The 21,572-nt window shown below is 34.3% G+C and overlaps 1 protein-coding gene across 3 annotated transcripts in view; it reads left to right on the top strand.

The window, feature by feature from the left end:
• Positions 1 to 1,652: 1,652 nt before the first annotated feature.
• Positions 1,653 to 21,572, top strand: part of SERPINI2 (serpin family I member 2) — a 32,844-nt gene continuing 12,924 nt past the window's right edge. Inside the window, exons 1-6 of one of the 3 annotated variants that reach the window (XM_033211624.1) lie at positions 1,653 to 1,714; positions 3,583 to 3,608; positions 4,343 to 4,599; positions 8,945 to 9,175; positions 10,551 to 10,745; positions 10,826 to 11,018. In XM_033211624.1, coding sequence (XP_033067515.1) covers positions 4,353 to 4,599; positions 8,945 to 9,175; positions 10,551 to 10,745; positions 10,826 to 11,018 — 866 coding nt within the window. In that variant the 5' untranslated portion in view covers positions 1,653 to 1,714; positions 3,583 to 3,608; positions 4,343 to 4,352. Of the gene's footprint in view, positions 1,715 to 3,582; positions 3,677 to 4,342; positions 4,600 to 8,944; positions 9,176 to 10,550; positions 10,746 to 10,825; positions 11,019 to 21,572 lie in introns of those variants that run through there. The other 2 variants (XM_033211622.1, XM_033211623.1) reach the window with 2 other exon arrangements.

The raw sequence follows: 21,572 nt of genomic DNA, 5'->3' as shown, positions 1-21,572 counted from the left end.
ATTTTTAAAATTTGTGGCAATATTTTATGGAAAATTGTATTGTCTTCATTGTCTATTAAAAGAGTATAAACCAGGGAGAATAAATTGATGGCTATTGCTTTTTACTCCTCAAGAGACAGGAAAATGAACATTCTGCCTGAACTGCTCTAATGTAAGGTCCTTGCAGAACAATTTCATTAAATGGTCTTAGTAGGACAGAGTGATGGTCTCTGCCATTGGTAGGAAAAGTAATGGCCTATTTCTGGATAAATCACATTATGATCTGAGCAGTGTACAGACATAATAATGTGGTAGCCAAGGGTACTGGTGATGTATGTTTGCTGGTGTCAGTAAATGGGTAGAAAAGCATTGATTGAATGATAGTCTTGACATTCAGACTTAATATTTATGTATTGCAGTGTGAAGCAAGTAGAATTATAGTATTCTTGTGTTGCACAACTCTTTTTGGAAAATTATCTCTGTGTTAACTTAAAGCTACACTAGAGTATGCTTATGTTAGAGTAGGAAATATTAGAATAAAACTCAAGATCTTGAAAATATTTGGAGATGCCTATATGGGAAATCAAAAATTTTAGTTGATTAGTAGATTATGGCCTGCAATGATCTACTTTCAGGCCTATTTTAAGTTATAGTCATGTTAGGACACGGAAAGATGTTAACAGGGTCCTCCGTGAAATAAAGCGAGTGTAGATAGCTTTAAATGGAACTAATAAAATGAGTTCCATTTAAAGCTATCTACACTCGCTTTATTTCTTTTACACGAGTTTATCAGCAATAGTATTAAATTTGGGGATCAACAGATTTTTTTTATATTAAAACTGAACTAATTTGTTTCTCTTCTCAAAGGCCATGGATAAATAATACAATGTGCTTAATATCTGATTGCCATTGAGGTGGTTGATTTGAACTGCAAAAGTGAGATGAAACCCATTAAATTATGCATTTTTTTATTAATGACCTTTTATTAATGACCTTTTTGCAAAGAAAATCGTGTAGAGTTTTAAAAGTATATAAAGGTAGCACCAATTGTTATCATCGAATACCTACGGCTAATAGTATTATTCTGATATATTTTGGCAAATCCATTATCTTTTTTGCTGGCCTTTTTGCTCAAAATAAAGAACATATTTCTTCAATATCCACTCTTTTTCTTAAGAATTCAAATGGACCTTATATCCACAGGAAACTCCTCTGACTATTGTATAATTTGACAAAGTGTTGAGAACTCTGTACATGCAGTAGTAATTTGTCTCTGTATTCCGGACTTGATTTAGCTTTATTCTTTTTCTCATAGGCATTCTGAAATATTTATGACAAAGTGCATTGGTAATCTGATGTGGGAGTCCTGTGAGAAACAAAAAGAACTAATTACTAGCAAATTTACAACCGCCAGCACATCCTTTCAAATTCTGTGCAATTTTTAAAAGAAGTAAAATAATGGATAAAATAATAATATAAACTTAATAATTTAAAAAATTCTATAATTGTTTTATTTCTCAATTCTTGTGCATTTCATCAGTTGATCATTAACTCAATCATGTTAGTTCTGAATTCAAATGTAGTGAACACCTGCTTTGGTTCTAGAGCAATTAATCAAGCAATGTTCAAGATAAATGGAGTTGGCCTTGATTGCGCGGGTGTTTATGTACAAGGGTTTTCCTGCAAGCATATTTTAGTTGTAACATTCCAGTGAAAAATCAGAAGCCAATTTGGGGTAAGTACCTTAGAAATAAATAGCTTTTGAATAAGTATGTATGAAATAACATTGCATATGAGTGTTTAGTAAAGAATGGCATTTCAATTTGCTTTGATGTTTACACAATGACAAAATTGCTCAAGATTGGATTATTCCAGAATGTATTGTAGTCGTTTAGCAAAATGTGACAGTATGTTAAGTATACAAATATGTAGCCTAGTAAAATAAAGTACAATATATACATACATACACAAAGATATATATGGATATATATAGATATGTATAGATACATATATATACACACATATCCATATATAAAGTATACAAATACAGTATATGTGTATGAACATATATACATATGTGTGTGTGTCCACAGAATATTGGGCAATCACTAAGAATGGTATTGGGCAATCACGGAGTTTATGTAGCCATTCAAGAATTGATATTATTAGGTATTATACTTCTTTCAGTTATACATTATTTGTGCATAAATATTTAAGTGGCATATATTATTTTTAAGGGGGAATCGGACACACTACTTTAAAATATCAATTTCTCAAAAGGTAACATGGCTAATATGCTTTGAAGTAAAAATCGTTTGAATTTGTTTAATTAACATATCACTTTTATTCTCCTTAAATGATTTCACTACAAATCAGAAGACCCAGTTCTTATAGGACTATTCATCAGGTTGTTTAGTTCAGCAGTACTTTGTGCTTTCTGATAAGATATGATCCAAAACCCAATGAGACAAGTGAATTTTTAAAACAAATATTTGTCTGAGGTTATAATTTATTAAGTGCTTAGAAATTTTCTAGAAAAAAGGATGCTCAAATAATACAAATTTAATTATTAAGATTATTAATAACATTGAGAAGGAAACTCTAATACTGAGATTCTACCACAAAGAAAAATTAACATTTTTAATAATACTGTTCATTATTCTAATATAAACCAAATATATAAAGCTATATCTAATGTATTTCCACTTGATAATTTAAAAGTACTAATAATATTTTGACTGAGTATCTACAAGCACATATTTTGGTCAGAAGTCTTCTGAGAAATTGAATATATTAGAAGATAGTGATACATAGACATTTATTTTGCATGTAAAACTTCTCTTACTCACTGGTTTTTAACTATTATTGCACTGTCATTTACAAGCTTGTATGCTAAATTAATCCGTAATGAAACATTTGCTTGATATTAATAGCATAAGTCTACATCTAAAGTTTACCAGCACATTTTCTAACAATTGCCTTGGATTGTTTTTTGAGATTTTTGTCTTTTGCAAATGTATGTCTAAACAAATACAGTTCCACAAAATACATTGAAAGATAATTTGAAATATCTAAATAATAACTCCATAGTTTAGTTTGGAAGAATATTTGACTATTAGTAATCTTTATATATAAATACAGTTGTTCTTAGAGACTCCTACCCATTTGTAGGTCATGGTGGCCCCCTTAATGATCTGCAAAACACTTTGGAAATGTAAGTCTCTACTTAAGGCTGACAACACACTATTCTGAAGACTTTCATCTTTACACCTAATTAATGGTTACTTCCTGGTAACTTACTGATGGATACGTTTTTAAGGGTTACTAACATGTGTTATTTATAAGGTAAAATTATTGTTACTAAAATGTATGAGGCCTTGGAGTCAACATTGTACCAAATATGTGATAATATTGCAAAAGTAATTCTTTTCAATAATCAAATGGTTGAATTTCCTGCAATTTTAGTGGAGAACACTTTAATAGGGTATTATTAATCTTGTGAATTGTTTATGGTTTTCAATTGCTGCTACTGTTACGTTTGATAGTATTTTTGTCAATTCTTTGATATTGTATTTCATTTTATTTATATTTTTTCTTTTACAATTTCAACTTTTATTACAGATTAAAAGGTACATGTGCAGGTTTGCTACATGGGTATATGACCTGACACTAAGGTATAAATGATCTCATCACCCAGGTAGTGAGCATAGTACTTTATTGTATCATTTATATTTGATTGCCATTTTGTCTCAAACTTTGCAGGTTTTCTGCATTACATTTTTCTTCTGTTGGAAAAGCAGGAAGAGGGCTTTGGGTTATTTTGTCCTAAGAAATAAAGAGTGAGGAAAATTGTAAAAAGCCCGATTACTCAGTTATTTTAGAATACATTAATTTTCTAATATTATAGGTCTAAAATCACACTGTAGTAAGTCTGTCTTTATTCCATTTCTCCTCTTGATGTATAAATTACTGTAGAGTAGACTGCACAGAAGGTTTACCTGATGTCAGAGTTACAGTTATCCCACTTAAAAAACATGAGAAACGATAGAAAAAACTATTGTATAACTATTCGGAGATTCCATTGCCATTGATAACATTCCGACACTGCAGTGTCTTTTTTGATTTTTGTTACAAAACTGCAAGTAAATTTTCTACTGGTTCTTGAAGATATGTAAGAAATACCATTAGCACTTGAACCATTTTTTCTAGATAGATGATACTTAGAAATCTAATTGGATAGAGTTCACTCGTGCTAGTAAGTTCTGTTAAGATAGAAAGCTACAATAGGTAGAAAGTTTTCTGTTGAGCTCTCTATGGAAAACTCTATTTTGAAAATGAATACATTTTGATTTAAACGATACAGAGGAGTCAAAATGGACACAATCTTGTTGTGGAGTCTCCTATTGCTGTTTTTTGGAAGTCAAGCCTCAAGACGCTCAGCTCAAAAAAATACCGAATTTGCAGTGGATCTTTATCAAGAGCTTTCCTTATCTCATAAGAACAACATCATATTTTCACCTCTTGGAATAACTTTGGTTCTTGAGATGGTACAACTGGGAGCCAAAGGAAAAGCACAGCAGCAGATAAGACAAACTTTAAAACAACAGGAAACCTCAGCTGGTGAGACCCTTACTTCTCCTTACTTATAGTGGATAAGATATGGACACATTCATTTTTTAATATTAGAAGTTCAGGATAAAAAAACTTTAATAAGTGAAAATGTAATGAAAAGTAGAAAATTGTAATAAAATGGAGAATTGTAAATGTAATTTTCATTTGATTAGAATTATTTCCTCTAAAAAGTTACAAAAATTATTGAGAAATTGACATCTGTGTAAATGTAAAATTAAGTATATATTTGTACATTTTCTTCTGGTTTGTTTTAGCCAGTTTTAATTACTTGAGATTATATCGGGCATGCATGTGTGTGTGTACGTACATAGTCATAAAATATACATCTATATACATACATAGTATTCCACTATCACTATGTTGTGATCATTTTCCCATGTCATGGAACTGATTCAAAATACAATTTTAATTACTGTATCTTATTAGAAATACCATTACTTATTTAGCCTTTCTTCAGTAGGTTGTCTCCAACATTTCTTTTTTTAAAAATGCACCTTATCTGTAACAAGACCAAGAAAAAACATTAATTTGTTCATTTTAAGAGCTTATTAGTAGTTTTAAAAGGAAAATGGAAAAAAAAAGGATTTAAATCATCAGAGGCCTTTGTGCTTGTGAATGCTGGTTATTTTGATGGAGTCTCCTCATGGTCTGTCTGGGATAGTGTCTATCCCTCTTACTAGGATACTGTGCTTTTGTGCTTTTGGCATCCCATTTGAAAGAATTGTGGCTCGGCTGGCATGGTGGCTCACACCTGTAATCTCAGCACTTTGGGAGGCTGAGGCGGGTGGATCACTTGAGGTCAGAGATTCGAGACCAGGTTGGCCAACGTGGTGAAACCTCATCTCTACTAAAAATGCAAAAATTTGCAGGGCGTGGTGGCATGTGCCTATAGTCTCAGCTACTCGAGAGACTGAGGCTGGAGAAGTGCTTCAAACCAGGAGGTAGAAGTTGCAGTGAGCTGAGATCGTGCCACTGCACTCCAGCCAGGCAACACAACAGACTCCATCTCAAAAAAAAAAAAAAAAGTTGTTGCTCATCTCCTTAGCTATCTCATCCTCTCAGTTTCTGTAGTTGTTTTAATTTTCAGCTTTTGGATTACTCTGAGACACTGTGTTCTAAATATAGATTTTTGATTTGGGAATTTAGTTGCTACAACTATAATTTCAGTATATTTTTCTTATCACAGAGTAGCTGTATTTATAAATTTGCTTTCCTGAAAATACTATTACAAGATTTTATTTGGTTCATTTTAAATAAAGACAATTTTATACAGAAAAGAAGTTGGTGATAGTGAAGTGAATTGTAAGAATTTTTCTTTGCAAATAGTGCATACTGAATTCAATGTATTCCAGATTTAGTCTTGATTAATTTCAGCAAATCCCACTATACCACTCCCAGAAATGTTTAAATCACATGCTATAGCTTTGAAAAAGTAATACAATATTTGTGAAGATACATAAATTAGAGTCTGTGGAAACTAAATGACTTTAAATGGATACATCACATAGAGAAACACAGAAGTTTTAACAAGTGTGAATTGTGAACATGATAATCAAAGTAATAGTAATGCACTGTCAAAAATATAGATAGCATATCAGCCACTGTTTCATGCGCTTAATGTATATTCTCTCATTTAATATTTATAGTTAGTTTGTTAGGTAAACAACCTTCTAATAAACCTCAGAAAACTGAGGCAAAGAAAGGTTAAATAATTTGCTCCGCGCTAATTCCTAAAATAATTCAGTGACAATTAAGAATATAAGAGCAATATATTCTCATTAATACATTAATAAGAATATGAATTATTATATATTATGTAAGACTCTCAGTGTCCTCAGTTCTTCTTCTTTACTTCATTGTCAAAATAACTGCTCTGAATTTACCTCCTCCATTTTGCTGAACATCTGTTAATACTCCCTTTTACTTTACCTCTGTTAGTGCTGATGACGAATGAAAGGCAAAATTGAAGGTGCTTCTTTTTTCCACAGGGTTTTGAAAAGAGAACGGGACATGAATTCCTGTCCCAGTTCTGCAACTAAATGACCTTGTGATTTGGCACAAGTAATGTCACTTGTGAAGCTTCTTAATCTCTCTGGGCCTCAGATTCGTCACTGTAAAAAGAAAAGTTGAGGTTAGGTAATTTATTTGGATCTTTTGGCTGAAATAATCTATAGTTCTATGACTACCTTTGTTTTCATCTTTGGATCTCCCATATGCACACAAAATTGGCTTTTAGACTTTTACTAGCAGAAGAGAACATGCACTGAATTTTAGAACACTTTCTGGAGGTCTGGTACACTCAAATCAAGAGCCACATTCACCCGTGACCTGTGGGTTATCCATGGCTCTATTTTAGAAAATGAAATAAAGTTGTTCTCATTACTTATTAGGAGATATATATACACACACACACATATACATATACATATATACACATATATACATATACATATATGTATGTATACATTCTTTTTTGATCTGTGCTAAAAATGTCATTAATCTAGAAACCAAATAAAATTTATAGGGCAGATAATGTTATATTCTTCTCCAAACTTGTACTGCTTGGTGACATTTTTTTCATTGACTTCTGAGTTCAGCGATTTATCAAAGGGCAGCTGTTTGTCACGTAGACTTAGACCTTAAGTACATGACATAAATCTATTTGCTTTGACAAATGATTTGAAACTACTTTTTCTCCCCTTATCTTTTTTTATTCCTTTAAAGATGTTCATGTATTTCAGATTTCTGAAAATTAGTTTCAGATTCTGTCACTTCATTTCTGACCTTAATTAGTTCTTTTGGAAAAGCTCTCATGTCTTTACTCAGAAAGGCTTTTCTGTAGCCTCCTAGTGATTGAGATATTTGTTTCAGGCTTCAAATAGCAATAAATGGTTACATCTGAAATCATTACATAAATAGTAAAATGGCTTAACTTTCTTCCCTTCCTAATGTAAGGAATTTCAGGGTTATAAAGAATTACTGAAATTCTTCAGATCGAATCATATGGAAGCAAGTTTTTTTATATCTGAAATTGTTTATACCTGTGTCTATATACTAGTTAACAGAGAATCCTGGAGTTTGAAATATACTTCATAAAGCCTCCTGTGAGATTGTAAGAATGCCAGGCCAAAAAGGCAAGTAGGGACTGAAATGTAGTCTCTACCCAGCTGGACAAGATGAGAGGCCATGGAGCTGCCCAGCCCCCAGAGAGGGAACTATTTTTATTTGCACAAAGATGCCCTATGGGATGCTAGCTTTCTGATTTAAAAAAAATGTATTTACACAAGCATAGGTACACACACACACATCCTCCTTATTTCCAATAGAAATCTAGCAGTAAATCCCTCTTAGTAATACCCAGTTTTCTTGAATAAAGATTAATTGAATATATCAACTTCTAGGTTATGAAAGTGGCATTTGCAGTATTTAACTGAAAATATAATGAAGGCCCTGAAAGAACCTGTTTGAAATAGAGTTACAAGACTTAATGATTGAGTTCTGAGATTAAGCCAGAAGGAAATGAAAACTGTCAGTACACTTTGGCAATGAACAGGAAGCTGTTGAACCAAATATCAGGGTAGACTTCTCTCATAGGCATATATAGCTTCCGGACAACACGGCAGTCAGAACAGTCCAAAAATAAATAATAGGCCTAAAGTGATTCTTTCAGTTGACTCTGACTGACTTATTTTGGCTAGTGGTTAGAGTTAAAATGGTTAAAGATTTTTATGGTTGATGTCGACAGCCAAAGTATATAAATTCATGAATTGTAGAAATAGGCAATTCTGATTCTTATGCATCTCTAGAGATGATTACAGAGGTTGCCTTGTAAATTTTAAAACCTGTACAGGTGCAGTTGCTTATAAGAGAACAACTTTTTCTTCAGCTGAAATACAAGTAATATTGAAAAGGATTGCTCATCACTGTCATACCCCCATCAGCATTCATTAGCATTCCCTTTCATAGGAATCACATGCTCACGTTATGCAAAGAATAAGATTCTAAACATAAACTTCAGCAACTAAAAATGAGCTAAATGTGACTATCAAGAGGGACTTCCCTTCAGCTTCTATAAATGCATATTCTTGTTTTTGACAAATTTCAAATTTACATGGACATTCTTTTTTCCATATAAAAGATGATTTCTCTACAAAATGCATATTCTACAGGAGATACATCCTTAAAATATTTATATTAACTTTGAAGGGATTGTTAGTTATACCTAAGGGTACAAAAAATGGTGATATGAATCAGAGTGCTTAGATAGTCAAGCTGAAAATCTGTTGTTTTTATGTTGTTCAATATGCCAATATATATTAAAATTATTTTCTAGGGGAAGAATTTTTCGTACTGAAGTCATTTTTCTCTGCCATCTCAGAGAAAAAACAGGAATTTACATTTAATCTTGCCAATGCCCTCTACCTTCAAGAAGGATTCACTGTGAAAGAACAGTATCTCCATGGCAACAAGGAATTTTTTCAGAGTGCTATAAAACTGGTGGATTTTCAAGATGCAAAGGCTTGTGCAGAGATGATAAGTACCTGGGTAGAAAGAAAAACAGATGGTAAAGTTTCCCATTTTTGTAAAATTATTATTTGCCATTGTATTAATGGTTTTTAATATCCTAAAGAATGGCTGAATATTTTCCTGCTGCACCATGGATCAGAGGAATCAAATATCCTATTTCATTTCATTATTATTTAAATTAATACTAAATTCTAAAACTGGAAAGAAATTGTAAGCTGCTTTGAAAAGTATACTGATTCTTTTATTTTATTTTTAGAGATACTTGCTTATAGACTTTTTAATGAAATAATTTTAATAATAATTTTTGTTAAAACCTAGATTTTTCAGGTATAACAGCAGAAATAATCTCTTTGGCTAGGTAGAAATTAAATCTGTCAATCCCAAATGGCTTCTTTCCCACAGATACTGAAAATGATTAACACATTTTAGTTGAATGTGTTAATATTTAATAATAAATGTTAATAGTTCTATCATAAACATAGTAGTCTAAACTTTAAAGGCAAGCTAGCAAAAATTTCATAGTTGACTACAGAGGGATATAGTAAATTTAAATTCATACAAATCTCAGTTGAAATCTTGGAAAGTTATAAGCTATGCTCCATTTAAAATGAAGATATTATTAAAACATTTCAGAATTCTTTGGAATTTTAATAATAATGTATGTGAAGTGACAAGCATATACCAAGCCCTCAATTAATAGTACTTTGTTTCTTTATTTAATCAGCTACGCAAACTGTTGTTATAAGACATATGCCTTATAGGAAGCCTTATATGGGGAAGCATAAGTTGAAAGTGTGAGATAAGTGTGGTGAGTCATGTTCACAGCTGTAGGAAATGAGGACATCACTAGACAGCTCCATGGCACCCAGTCATACCTATTTCTCATAACTTGGAAAAACTCACTGGACATAGAAGTAGGAGATCGGTTATTTGGAGGAAAATATTCATGCTAGTAACCTCCATTCTCTTCCCTTTCCAATGGTCAGTGGACGCAGCTGTCAGAGTGGCAAGTTTGGGTGTACCATTAACTTACTTATGATGACTGACATGTTAGAAGACCTTGAAATAGACAGAATAATAACAGCAAATATGGAAGAAGAATTATCTGTATTCTTTATGTCTGACATACAATGGATGCAAATGATCTTACTGAAGAGAGTCTACGTATATCTAAGTTTGCCTAAAACAGTCTCATATTGCTAATTTCGTAGTGAAATTCCATTTGCACCTGTTTCTTCATGAAATATTTAATAGCAATCCTGTTTATTCTCAAATTTACCATATTTAGATGATAACATGCCCTATCCAAAACTGATCTGCAAAAGACACTTTTGCTTTAATTCTATTCAAAGCGATTCCACTGAATCACTATTGCACATTTCTTCTTACCTCCTCCTCCACCCACTTCCTAGGAAAAATTAAAGACATGTTTTCAGGGGAAGAATTTAGCCCTCTGACTCGGCTTGTCCTGGTGAATGCTATTTATTTCAAAGGAGATTGGAAACAGAAATTCAGAAAAGAGGACACACAGCTGATAAATTTTACTAAGAAAAATGGTTCAACTGTCAAAATTCCAATGATGAAGGCTCTTCTGAGAACAAAATATGGTAATGTGAGAAACCACAGTTCCTAAGCATAGTCTTGAGAATTGCCAAGTATATTTGATATTTTATTTTGTCTATTCCAGGTTATTTTTCTGAATCTTCTATGAACTACCAAGTTTTAGAATTGTCTTATAAAGGTGATGAATTTAGCTTAATTACCATACTTCCTGCAGAAGGTATGGATATAGAAGAAGTGGAAAAACTAATTACTGCTCAACAAATCCTAAAATGGCTCTCTGAGATGCAAGAAGAGGAAGTGGAAATAAGCCTCCCTAGGTTGGTGATGTTATTTTACTATACGAGTTCTTACGTTTCCACTTATGTAGGAATTTGAGCAGTCAGCTGAAAGGTAGCAAATACTTGAAAAGTCTATTGACACAAATGAAAATACAAATGCATTTGGAAATTTTACTCTACTTTTGGATACTAAAGCAGGGCTTACCTGTGCTAGCATTGCTTTACTGTGAGAAGAACTGAATTTAAGGGCTTAGTTTTCTCTGAAAAAGATAAGTATATGTCTTACAATTAGAATGTTCAGATTAGAAGGAATTATTGTCTTTTTATTATGCTAATTTATCTTTCTCCACTTTTTTCCTGATTGGAATTTTTAATATTTATCTCTTATTAAGAAAAAATAATTATAATGGTATGTTTTATACAATTGAAAGATATGTTATATCACTTTGACAGATAGTGCTCTAATCATTGAATTATAAACAGAATCCTATAGTCAATTTTAGGTAGTTAGTACAAAATGGAAATTGCAAAGAGTTATCTCAGGAGGCAGTAATTATGAACTAATTTTTTTAACATCATGTGTCTAAGGGACAGGAGAAACTTCAAAGAGAAAGTTGTGCCCAAATGACTCAATTCACACTCTACCCAAGCTTTTAAAAAGAGATTTATGTCCAATAGGTTATATACTGTCGTTTTATTTCTAAATTTTCTTTCAGACTCATCAATCCCTAATTATTTTCTGCTCCCCTGTTTCTGGCCATTGGTCTCTTAAACCTCTTGGTTTTTACTTCCTTTTCCACTAAGCCAGGATCTAGTCATTAGTTATTTCAATCGTAGTCTCATTAACATTTTTAATGTTTTTGTTTCCTTGTCTTTATCCCTTTCCTAATTCTCTTCTCAATTATCCTCAATTCTGAGTACACTCAAGAAGCCACTTCTGGCCAGGCATGGTGGCTTATGACTGTAATCCCAGCATTTTGGGAGGCTGAGGCGGGCAGATCATCTGAGGTCAGGAGTTCGAGACCAGACTGGCCAATGTGGTGAAATTCTGTCTTTACTAAAAATATAAAAATTAGCTGAGCATGGTGGCGGGTGCCTGTAATCCCAGCTACTTGGGAGGCTGAGGCAGGAGAATCAGTTGAACATGGAGGTTTGCAGTGAAAGCTGCTCCTGTTCTTCAGCTACTGCAAGTACTGCAACTGTTGATTTTGTTGGAGCAAAAATCTGGAAAGGAGTAACTTCTGGCCTCACCGAGACTAGAGCTCAGCACTCCTTACTTACTCTTGAGAACTTTCTTTGCTCCTACCCACACCATACCAGGACATTACCTCTCTCCTTCACTTACTACTCTAAGTTGATTTCTCTTACTTCCAACAAGTGTGAAAGTCTCCTATATCCTAAGGAAAACCTATCATCAGGTAAACTTTCTCCTGTTTATTTGTAGAAATCACCTCAAATTTTATGTAAATATTTATTAATCTTTACCTTCTTTGATATTGTGGAGAAAGAAGTATCCTCTACTTCTCACATCCTAACTCTGGGATCTTGATCAAAGTATTATTAACCATCCCCTTTTTTCTAGAAAAGCTTTCTTCCTTTAGTCCCCAGGACACTACTGATTTAGTTCTTTCTCTCTTTCTGGAAAATTTCCCTGCTCCTTGACTTACTTTTATTTTGTTTCTGTTCCCAAGCAAAAGTTTTATCAGAGTTTCATCTTCAGAATTTTCCTCTTCTTACTCTCTCTGAGAAATATTATTTATCCCCTGTTATTCTGGTTTTTAAAATCTAAATCTCTAACCTCAACTTCTCTTTCATTTCCCAGCCATTTGAATATCTCTACTTGACATTATTCTTTTTTTCAAAGAAATTTTTTAGCACCTACTGTGCCAAACACTGGAGTTTAATGGTGTGTATGACAGATTGTTTACCTTCTAATAACGAAATAATATTTTTTGAAATTAAATTGTTTATTTTCAAATTTACTTCTCTTAGCTTTGAAATGATCACTTTCTTGGAGACAAAAACAAAATTACTGAGTTTGAAAACTGTCTGTGACATGTACCACCAGTGGGGTCTCAGGAGAGTCACTTGACCATTTTGAGTTGCAGTTTTATCAATATAAAATGTGGATAATGATACTTATTGCCAGATTTTTTAGTCTAAATAATAATGCATAAGCCCCAACCTCAATTGACAAGAAGAAATACAAGCTTTCACCAGAATTTCCTTTGACAGCATTTTTAGGAATCCTTAGAGGAATGTTTCACAGTCCAAAAATCTGTCCAAGCTGCCACAGTGTAGACAACTTCGAACTGTTTCACCTTATTCTGAGCATCTCCACTCCAGGGCCACACTTCCCATACAACTACTCCCACAGTGTAGACAACTTTGAACTCTTTGGCCTTATTCTCAGCATCGGCCACACTCTACACTTCCCATACAACTACTCTCACTGTGTAGACACAGACTTCTCTCTTAATTCTTCCAAGCACAACTGTTATGGGTTGAGTTGCATCCCCCCACCCAGTAACTCAGAATGTTGCCTTATTTGGAGACAAGGTATTTACAGAGTAATGAAAGTGAAGTCATTAGGCTGGGCTCTAATCCAACATGACTGGTGTCATCTAAAAAGGAAAATTTAGACAGAGATATACATGGAGGGAAGATGATGTGAGAGACACGGGAAAAAATGGTCAGCAACAAATCAACGAGAGGCATAGAACAAATTTTTCACTTACAGCCTTCTGAAGAATCCAATACCGCTAACATCTTGATTTTAGACCTCTAGCCTCTGCAACTGTGAGACAATCTATTTGTGATTTAAGATACTCAGTTTGTGGTACTTTGTTATGGCAGCCCTAGCAAACTAATACAAGAAGAACGACTTCAATGTTTAAGCAAATTTTACTGAAATCTTGGTGATAGTGAAAGGAAACAACATAGAAAGCAATTTAAAACCAGGTACCAATCATGATATTTCCTTGAGTGTAGACTATTTCTTGTACTAAAGAATCTTCTGTCCGTTGTTATATTTAGCCTACCATTGCAATGGTACTAGCACCCACCTTCACCCAAAAGAGTTATCTTTACACCTCCCTCCTATTCAGCAGTCAGAGTCCTCCAACATTTCCCCGTATAAAGAGAAAGTGACCCAGATTTTCTTCCATGCTCTCTAAGGCCAGTTTCCCAGTTGTGACAAAAATCTATAGTTGCCAGGTATGGTGGCTTATGCCTGTAATCCCAGCACTTTGGGAGGCCAAGGCAGGAGGATCTCTTGAGCCCAGGAGTTCAAGACCAGCAGGAACAATAAAGAAAGACCCTGTCTTTAGAAAATAAAAAAAAAAAAAAAAGCAAAAAACAAAAAAAAAATTAGTTGGACATGGTGTGTGCCTGTGGTCCCAGCAACTGTGGAGGATGAGGCAGGAGGATCGCTTGAGCCCGTGAGTTTGAGGCTTCAGTGAGATGTGATCCTGCCACTGCACTCCAGCCTGGGCAGCAAAGCAAGACCCTATCTCCAAAACAAACAAACAAACAAACAAAAAAGTCTATAGCAGAGATTTCAGTGAAAACAATGTTTTCATATCATATAAAATAGCTTGTGCCCTCGTCATCTCAAACTCCATCTCCCTCCCACTGGTTCTGCTTGCAAAATGAAAAAGCCCATTGTATTGCTTTCCCCAAACAAAAGAACAATTTGCCTTAAAACCTGAATTTGAATATTCATTTATATAGAAACAGAAACAATAGTTGGCAGTTGTATCCCCCTTTTCCATACAAATTCCAGCCACCAATGATATTTAAAAACTTGGCAGTTTCAGTTATAGTATCTCATTACATACTTCTATTCATAGCACAAAGTCTGGCAACTAGAAGGTGCTAAATAAATGACAGCTTTATTTTATTTTTTTCTTTGTTAAGAAGATCACTGCCTAGTCAGTACCAAACTGGAAACAATGTCTTCTCTGAATTCTCTGACTCCACTCCTTTCTCTTCTGTGTGGCAGGCCCTTCTCTGTGGTGTCTGACCAATAACTTCCCATTAATCCTCCACGGTTTCCCTTGAAGTTATTGCTTCCATGTAGATATACTCAAGCATGCCTAGTTAGAGTGAACCATTCCTTACCTATATTTCTAGAACATTTCAGGAAAATTTACATCATAGCACTTGTTACATGGCATCTTTATTTCTTGCTCACATTCCTATCTGTCCTATTAAAATGTGATTTCTGGGACAGCGGGTTAGGTCTTGTTCATTTTAGTTTCTGTTGTTCCTAGCATGCTTCATGGTATATAGTATGTGCTAAATGAGTATTATTGAGTTGAAGTACACAAATACTTTCAAGGAAAGAAACTCTATATTATTTCTCTTTATTTAATTTTAAATATCTTCAAAACCAGAATTCAACTTTCCAGTCACTCTAATTTATTCTCTTTGAGGACCCTGAATGAAGCTTTCCCTCCTTTCCATACATATGGAATACATATGGCATCATGAAAAATAGGACATTAGACATTTACTTCAAAACTTCTCTCTAAAGAAGGAAAAGTGAGACTTTTTTCTAAATTCAGAGGACAGAAATTTGTTATTGTTTAATCACATTAATACAGAATTACATGTAAAATACATTCTTTTTTACTAAATTAATGTCTTCTGATTTGTTAAAGGAACAATTTGCATATGTATTTAGTTCATTAACAATTTTAACTTATCAGAACACGTTTATGAATTAAGTTTCCTGAGCACCAAAATCATGGATTAAAAATTCTGAAATACATTTCTCCCAAAAGGAATAATTTCCTCACAACAGAAAAATGCCTGTTTAAAATACGTGTTTGGTAGAGAAGAGAGAAAACAATGTAGGCTCAATAAATGGGGTAGACTGGCAGATTTATATTTTATTACTGAATACTGTGGTTCCTTTACCTCTGAATAAATGTGTAATGGCTTTCAAACTGATAACTAAATGTTCTGATAAAATTGGAACAGCTTAATCAACTTCATTAATTTCTAGAGCTGCTATAACAGCACAACACAACAGAGTAGGTGGCTTAGAACAACAAAAATTTATTCTCTCATAGTCTAGAGGCTAAATGTCAAAATCAAGGTGTCAGCACAACAGACTCTCACTGAGACCATTAGGATAATCCTTCCTTGCCTCTTCCTACCTTCTGGTAGTGACTGGAAGTCCTTGGTGTTCCTCTACTTACAGATAAATCACTCCAATTATTTCTTCTGTTGTCATGTAGCCATCTGTCTTTGTGTGGTATTCCCATATCTTATAAGGACACCAATCATATTGGATTAAGGCCCATTCCTGTTTCCAAATAAAGTGACATTAAAAGATACTGGGGGTTAGGGCTTCAACACATGAATTTGGGAAAGGGGGTATGCACAATTCATCCTGTAACATGAACTGTAATAAAATCTATATTGTTGTAAAACAAAATAGCTCTTTGGTAGCGAAGTTTAATACATGCCAAAAAACAAACAAACAAACAAACAAAACCGTAAGAATGCTTATGTTTAAGCTACAGTAGAAAGGAGCATGTGAATGACTATTTATAGTTACTGCTTAAGAAATACTTCCCCTTCCCCTCTATTGTGTATAACTAGGTTAGAATTGAGGCCAATAAGATATCATCTAAAAACACTCGAGTGCTTTCCATTATTTATTATCTGTAATATACTAGATATATACTTTTGGACATCATCCTGCAATTGAATGTCAGCTAAAATAATTATATTACTTTGTCTAAATGTAGTATGAGATCCTTTAAAAATTTTAGTAATAAAGCTTCCTTTGGTTGAAGAGTCTAAAACATAATTGCTATATGCCAGATTCTCTCTGTAGAAGAAACATTCTGAAAATATAGTTTAAAAATTGTGTGTATGGGCAAAAATGATAGTTTAATACATATAAGGTAAATAAACACGTAACTTTTAACTTTGTGAAGTGTTAGCATTTATATTTTAATAGTAAATGTTGTGACTTTTATCATCTGACTTGGTTATTCTCCCATTTCACAGATAAGAAAACTGAGACACTGAGAAGATAAATTGATTGCCATTCAATGAGTATTGACAGGGAAGGATTAGCTCTCATGTCTGTTGGGTCACAGCCTTATTAATTTGTCACAGCCTTATTAGTTTGATAATTATTAAAGTGTATTTCCTGTTCAAAAACATTGATTGGGATTCTACTGTGGGCAAGAGGCTGGGACAGATGTAAAGCATTAGGTTCTCTACTGATAAGATGGTTACCACCTATTGATAAAATGGAATAGTACTAGATTTGTGCAAGAAATTCACTAAGACGACCGGGCGCGGTGGCTCACGCTTGTAATCCCAGCACTTTGGGAGGCCGAGGCGGGTGGATCACGAGGTCAGGAGATGGAGACCATCCTGGCTAACACGGTGAAACCCCATCTCTACTAAAAAAAAAAAAAAAAAAATACAAAAAATTAGCCGGGCCTGGTGGCGGGCGCCTGTAGTCCCAGCTACTCGGGAGGCTGAGGCAGGAGAATGGCGTGAACCCGGGAGGTGGAGCTTGCAGTGAGCCGAGATCATGCCACTGCACTCCAGCCAGGGCAACCGAGCAAGACTCCGTCTCAAAAAAAAAAAAAAAAAAAATTCACTACACAGCAATGTACAGTAAGTACTAAAAGAATGGTATAATCAGTAAGCATTAGAAGGTTCACAAAAAGGGAGAGGGGAGAGTGCACAGGAAACTGGAATTGTAAACAAAGGCTTCGTGAAAGAAGGACTTGAGTTGGGTTTTAAAAGAGTTGAGGAATAAATCCTATATGCAATGAAGAATTATTGACTATGTCCAAGTAAGGCAATGAAATGATTAAGTCAGTGTTTTAAAAAGGTATATGTAGTAGTCAGAATTGTTCACCCTGGATAACATGTCTGAAAAATTTCCCTGCTCCTCATTTACCCCCCAACCCTGCCTACGGTCCCGATTTTTCTATATAACTTTTATTTGTCCTTAAAATTAAGTTTTAGAAAGGCTTTCTGATCTCTCCATGCAATATCATACAAGCATCTTCCCTTCTCCCCCTGGGAAAAGTTCTCCTAGTACCTTGTGTTTATTTCTGCATAGCAATTGCATTAAAATGAATTGTTTGTCTTCCCCTCTGACCCATAAGCTACTTGAGGTGAAGAGCTGTGCATGTTTTCTCTCTGTGACTGCAGCAAAAAGCATGTATATAAAAAATAGTAGCTATTCAATGAACATTTGTTGCTTTAAACTGATCTAGTGGTAATATCCCGGATTTGATAAAGAGGGAAAGACTAAAGCCTAAAAGATCAGTTTAAAAACCACTGCAACAATTCAGACATTAAGTAAAGAGTGTTTAAAGGGAGCAGCTTCACTGGGAATAGTAAGGAACTGGTGAAGTTATTGGAATGTGTGACTAACTAGTAATGGGTTAAGAAGAAATAGGTTTTTTGGGGGTTTCAGGCTCAACTTACTAGAAAACAAGAGGGCTGTGAATTCTTGCTTTTTTTGTAGTAGTCCTTATCGGGGCACCATGGACTTCTAGAGAGGTCTAGGATATACTTCCAAGGGTCCTTGAAACCCTGAAATTATTTGCAAGTTTATGCATGTAAGGTTAGGTATGTATTTTCCTTGGGAGAGGCTTTATAGTTCTCACTAAATTTTTGGAAGTCTAGGCCTTTAAACTTGTTAAGCACTACAGTTCTATTCAAAAGTATAGTATTATCTTAATAATAGCCATAGTCTTTCTGAGACGTATCATTCTTTAAAAATATTGACTGATGTGGCACCTCACAGTATCTTTTGTCAATTGTTGAAATCAGATTACTGAAAATAATATTGAAAACCCAGAGCCCTGCCACTTTCTTACTATATAACTTTAAGCAAATTACTTTTCTCTAAGATTTTTCTATTCTATTAAATGCAGTAATGATAATACATGCCTCTTACCGTTGTGAGGACTCCATGAGATAATGTGTATACAATTTTTAGTACTCAATATTAGCTAAATATTATTTGTGTTATTACTCTTTTAATTCTAACAGTGGCCGTATATTATAATGCCAACGTTGTAATAGGTGACCCCCCCATCATATCTCATTTAATTCCTCAATCAATTTGATGAAGATCTAGTTTTATGTTCAGGTTACAGACAAGATGGAGACAGGCAAATACCGTGCCTGTGGTCACACAGCTAATTAATGGCTGAGCCAATACTAGAAGAGGTCAGCCAGGCATCTGAAAACAGGTGACTATAGAGCAAGCATGAGAGGGAGCACAGAACAGAACAAGCAGTCAGTGATAGAGTGAGCAGTAGGATGAGAGATCTGGAGTAGCCATACCAAGGAGACTTTTCAAAACAAGTAACACTTACCACAGGACATAAAAGGTCATCTTTTTCTGGTTAGAACTTAATTCTAGGCTTGACCAGCGTTGGATCTATAAGTGGGTGAATGTAAATTGTGTGTGGGTGGGAGGAAGGCAAGGAAAATGAGACTGGATATGAGAATAGATACATTGTGACCAGCTGCAGTAGTGATTACAAAATGTTCATTTACTTTGACCTATTGGACATGGATAAAAATGGGAATACTAGGCATATATTATGCATCCAGATGTTTCATATGTGACAGAAAGTATTTTAAATTCAGTCTGTGAGGTTAATATATTATTTTAATTATTTTACACACACGGAAAGTGACCGGAATTTACTGTGTACTTACATAACCATCTAGGGCCACCATTGTCAAAGATTGTGTTGTATTTTTCTTCTCATGAGCAACCCTAAGATTTGGTTTGGTTGATTTCAGCTCTGAAGAGTACAAGTGATATGGTTTGGATTTATGTTCCTGCCAAATCTCATGTCAAATTGCAACCCCCATTGTTGAAGATGGGGCCTGGTGGAAGGTGATGGGATCTTGGGGACAAATTTCCCCCTTCGGTGCTGTGTTCATGCTAGTAGAGTTCTCACGAGATCTGGTTGTTTAAAAGTGTATAGTCCCTGCCCCACTGTTTCTCTTCCTCCTATTCCAGTCGTGTAAGACATGCCTGTTCCTTTTTGCCTTCAGCTATGATTGTTAAGTTTCCTGATACCTCCCTGGTAACCAACAAATGCCAGCATCATGCTCCCTGTACAGCCTTTGGAACTGTGACCCAATGAAACCTCTTTTCTTTATAAATTACTCAGTCTCAGGTATTTCTTTCAATCTCTCTCTCTTTTTTTTTTTTTTTTTTTTGAGACTCAGGTATTTCTTTATAGCAGTATGAGAATAGTCTAATACACCAAGAATGACTCAAGCCCACTGTACCAAAGCTGGGATTTCAGATAATAAGGACACAAACCCAGAGGGAAATTGATCCAAGGCTTTTTTTCATTAAACAAGAACTCTGGGGATAAGGGGAAAGGAAGAGCCAATACCATTCCCCAGCAGGGCCTAGAGGCCAGAAGTAGGTCATTCTTAAAACAAAAATTGGGATTGTTTTTCATTTTTCTGCAGCTTTTATCTATGTGAGATCTGTTTCAGCACAATGGTTACATTTGGGAGTGAATTACTGTCTTTTAAACAAATAGATATTATTTGTATTTGCTAAAAATTCCACTCATGATTTAATTGCTAATTGTTTATCTGGCATTTTGCTGCTCATTCTTTTACCTTTGCTGCTGTTCTTTTGACAATTTTAGAGGAAGATTAAGGAAAAGGGAAAATGAACCACAGCTGGGAGAAATATGAAGACTCATAAACTTTGGAAGAGGGACGTTATATATATTGACTAATATGATGGTGTTGAATTATATTTTGATTAAAAGGTAGTGGCAGTTAGCACATTAGCTTTGACTTCAAACAGACCTGAGTTTAAATCATACCTCTGGAACCTACCTTAACCTTCAGCCTGGAAATTAACCTCCTCAGGCTTCTATTTTCTTATACATTAATGGAAATAATAATGCCAACTTCCTTAGATTTTTGTAAAGATTAAAAACTGTAATTTATATTAAGTACCTAACACATGGCAGTGCTTCTTCACACCTGACTATTCATGGCTCCAATAATTAAGGATAATTAGGAATTGACTGTAGATTTTACTTTCATTAGATGGCTGAATGTGTTTCTATTGCTGTAGGTTTCATCGGACTATATTATGAGCAGGACTGTTACTTAAATGACTCTCCAGTGATAATTAGGCATTATTAGAAGTTGTAATAAGTCTTGCGGTATTCTTGTCGTTATCCTAAAATTATTGGACTATTACAGCCCATTTATAGGTAGATTAGAACATATATTCTCCACCCTTTAAAAGCCCATACTCCATTCAATTTGAAGACTGTGGTAATAAAAACAGGAAAAAAGCAAATCTCCCAAACCATCATGCTGCATATTATCTTTCTTAGTAGGAAGTTACAAGGAAGAAGTTGAAAGCAGTGGGCGTAGAATGAGCTATTTTCATTATCAGCTGATTTTAATGTGCGTGTTGTGTCCATTCCCAGGTAGATAGGGTTCTGAATAAGTTACCATCTTCCAAAAAAACATATTGTTTTACCAAGAAATAATTTAGTCCCAGTAGAGTTCTGCCACACCATGTTCATTGCTTTG

This window comes from Trachypithecus francoisi, unplaced genomic scaffold (assembly GCF_009764315.1).
Source record: "Trachypithecus francoisi isolate TF-2019V2 unplaced genomic scaffold, Tfra_2.0 Lachesis_group0, whole genome shotgun sequence".
In the NCBI taxonomy this organism is placed as follows: domain Eukaryota; kingdom Metazoa; phylum Chordata; class Mammalia; order Primates; family Cercopithecidae; genus Trachypithecus; species Trachypithecus francoisi.
Note: the sequence above shows the minus strand (reverse complement) of the source record. Positions and strands in the feature narration are given on the sequence as shown.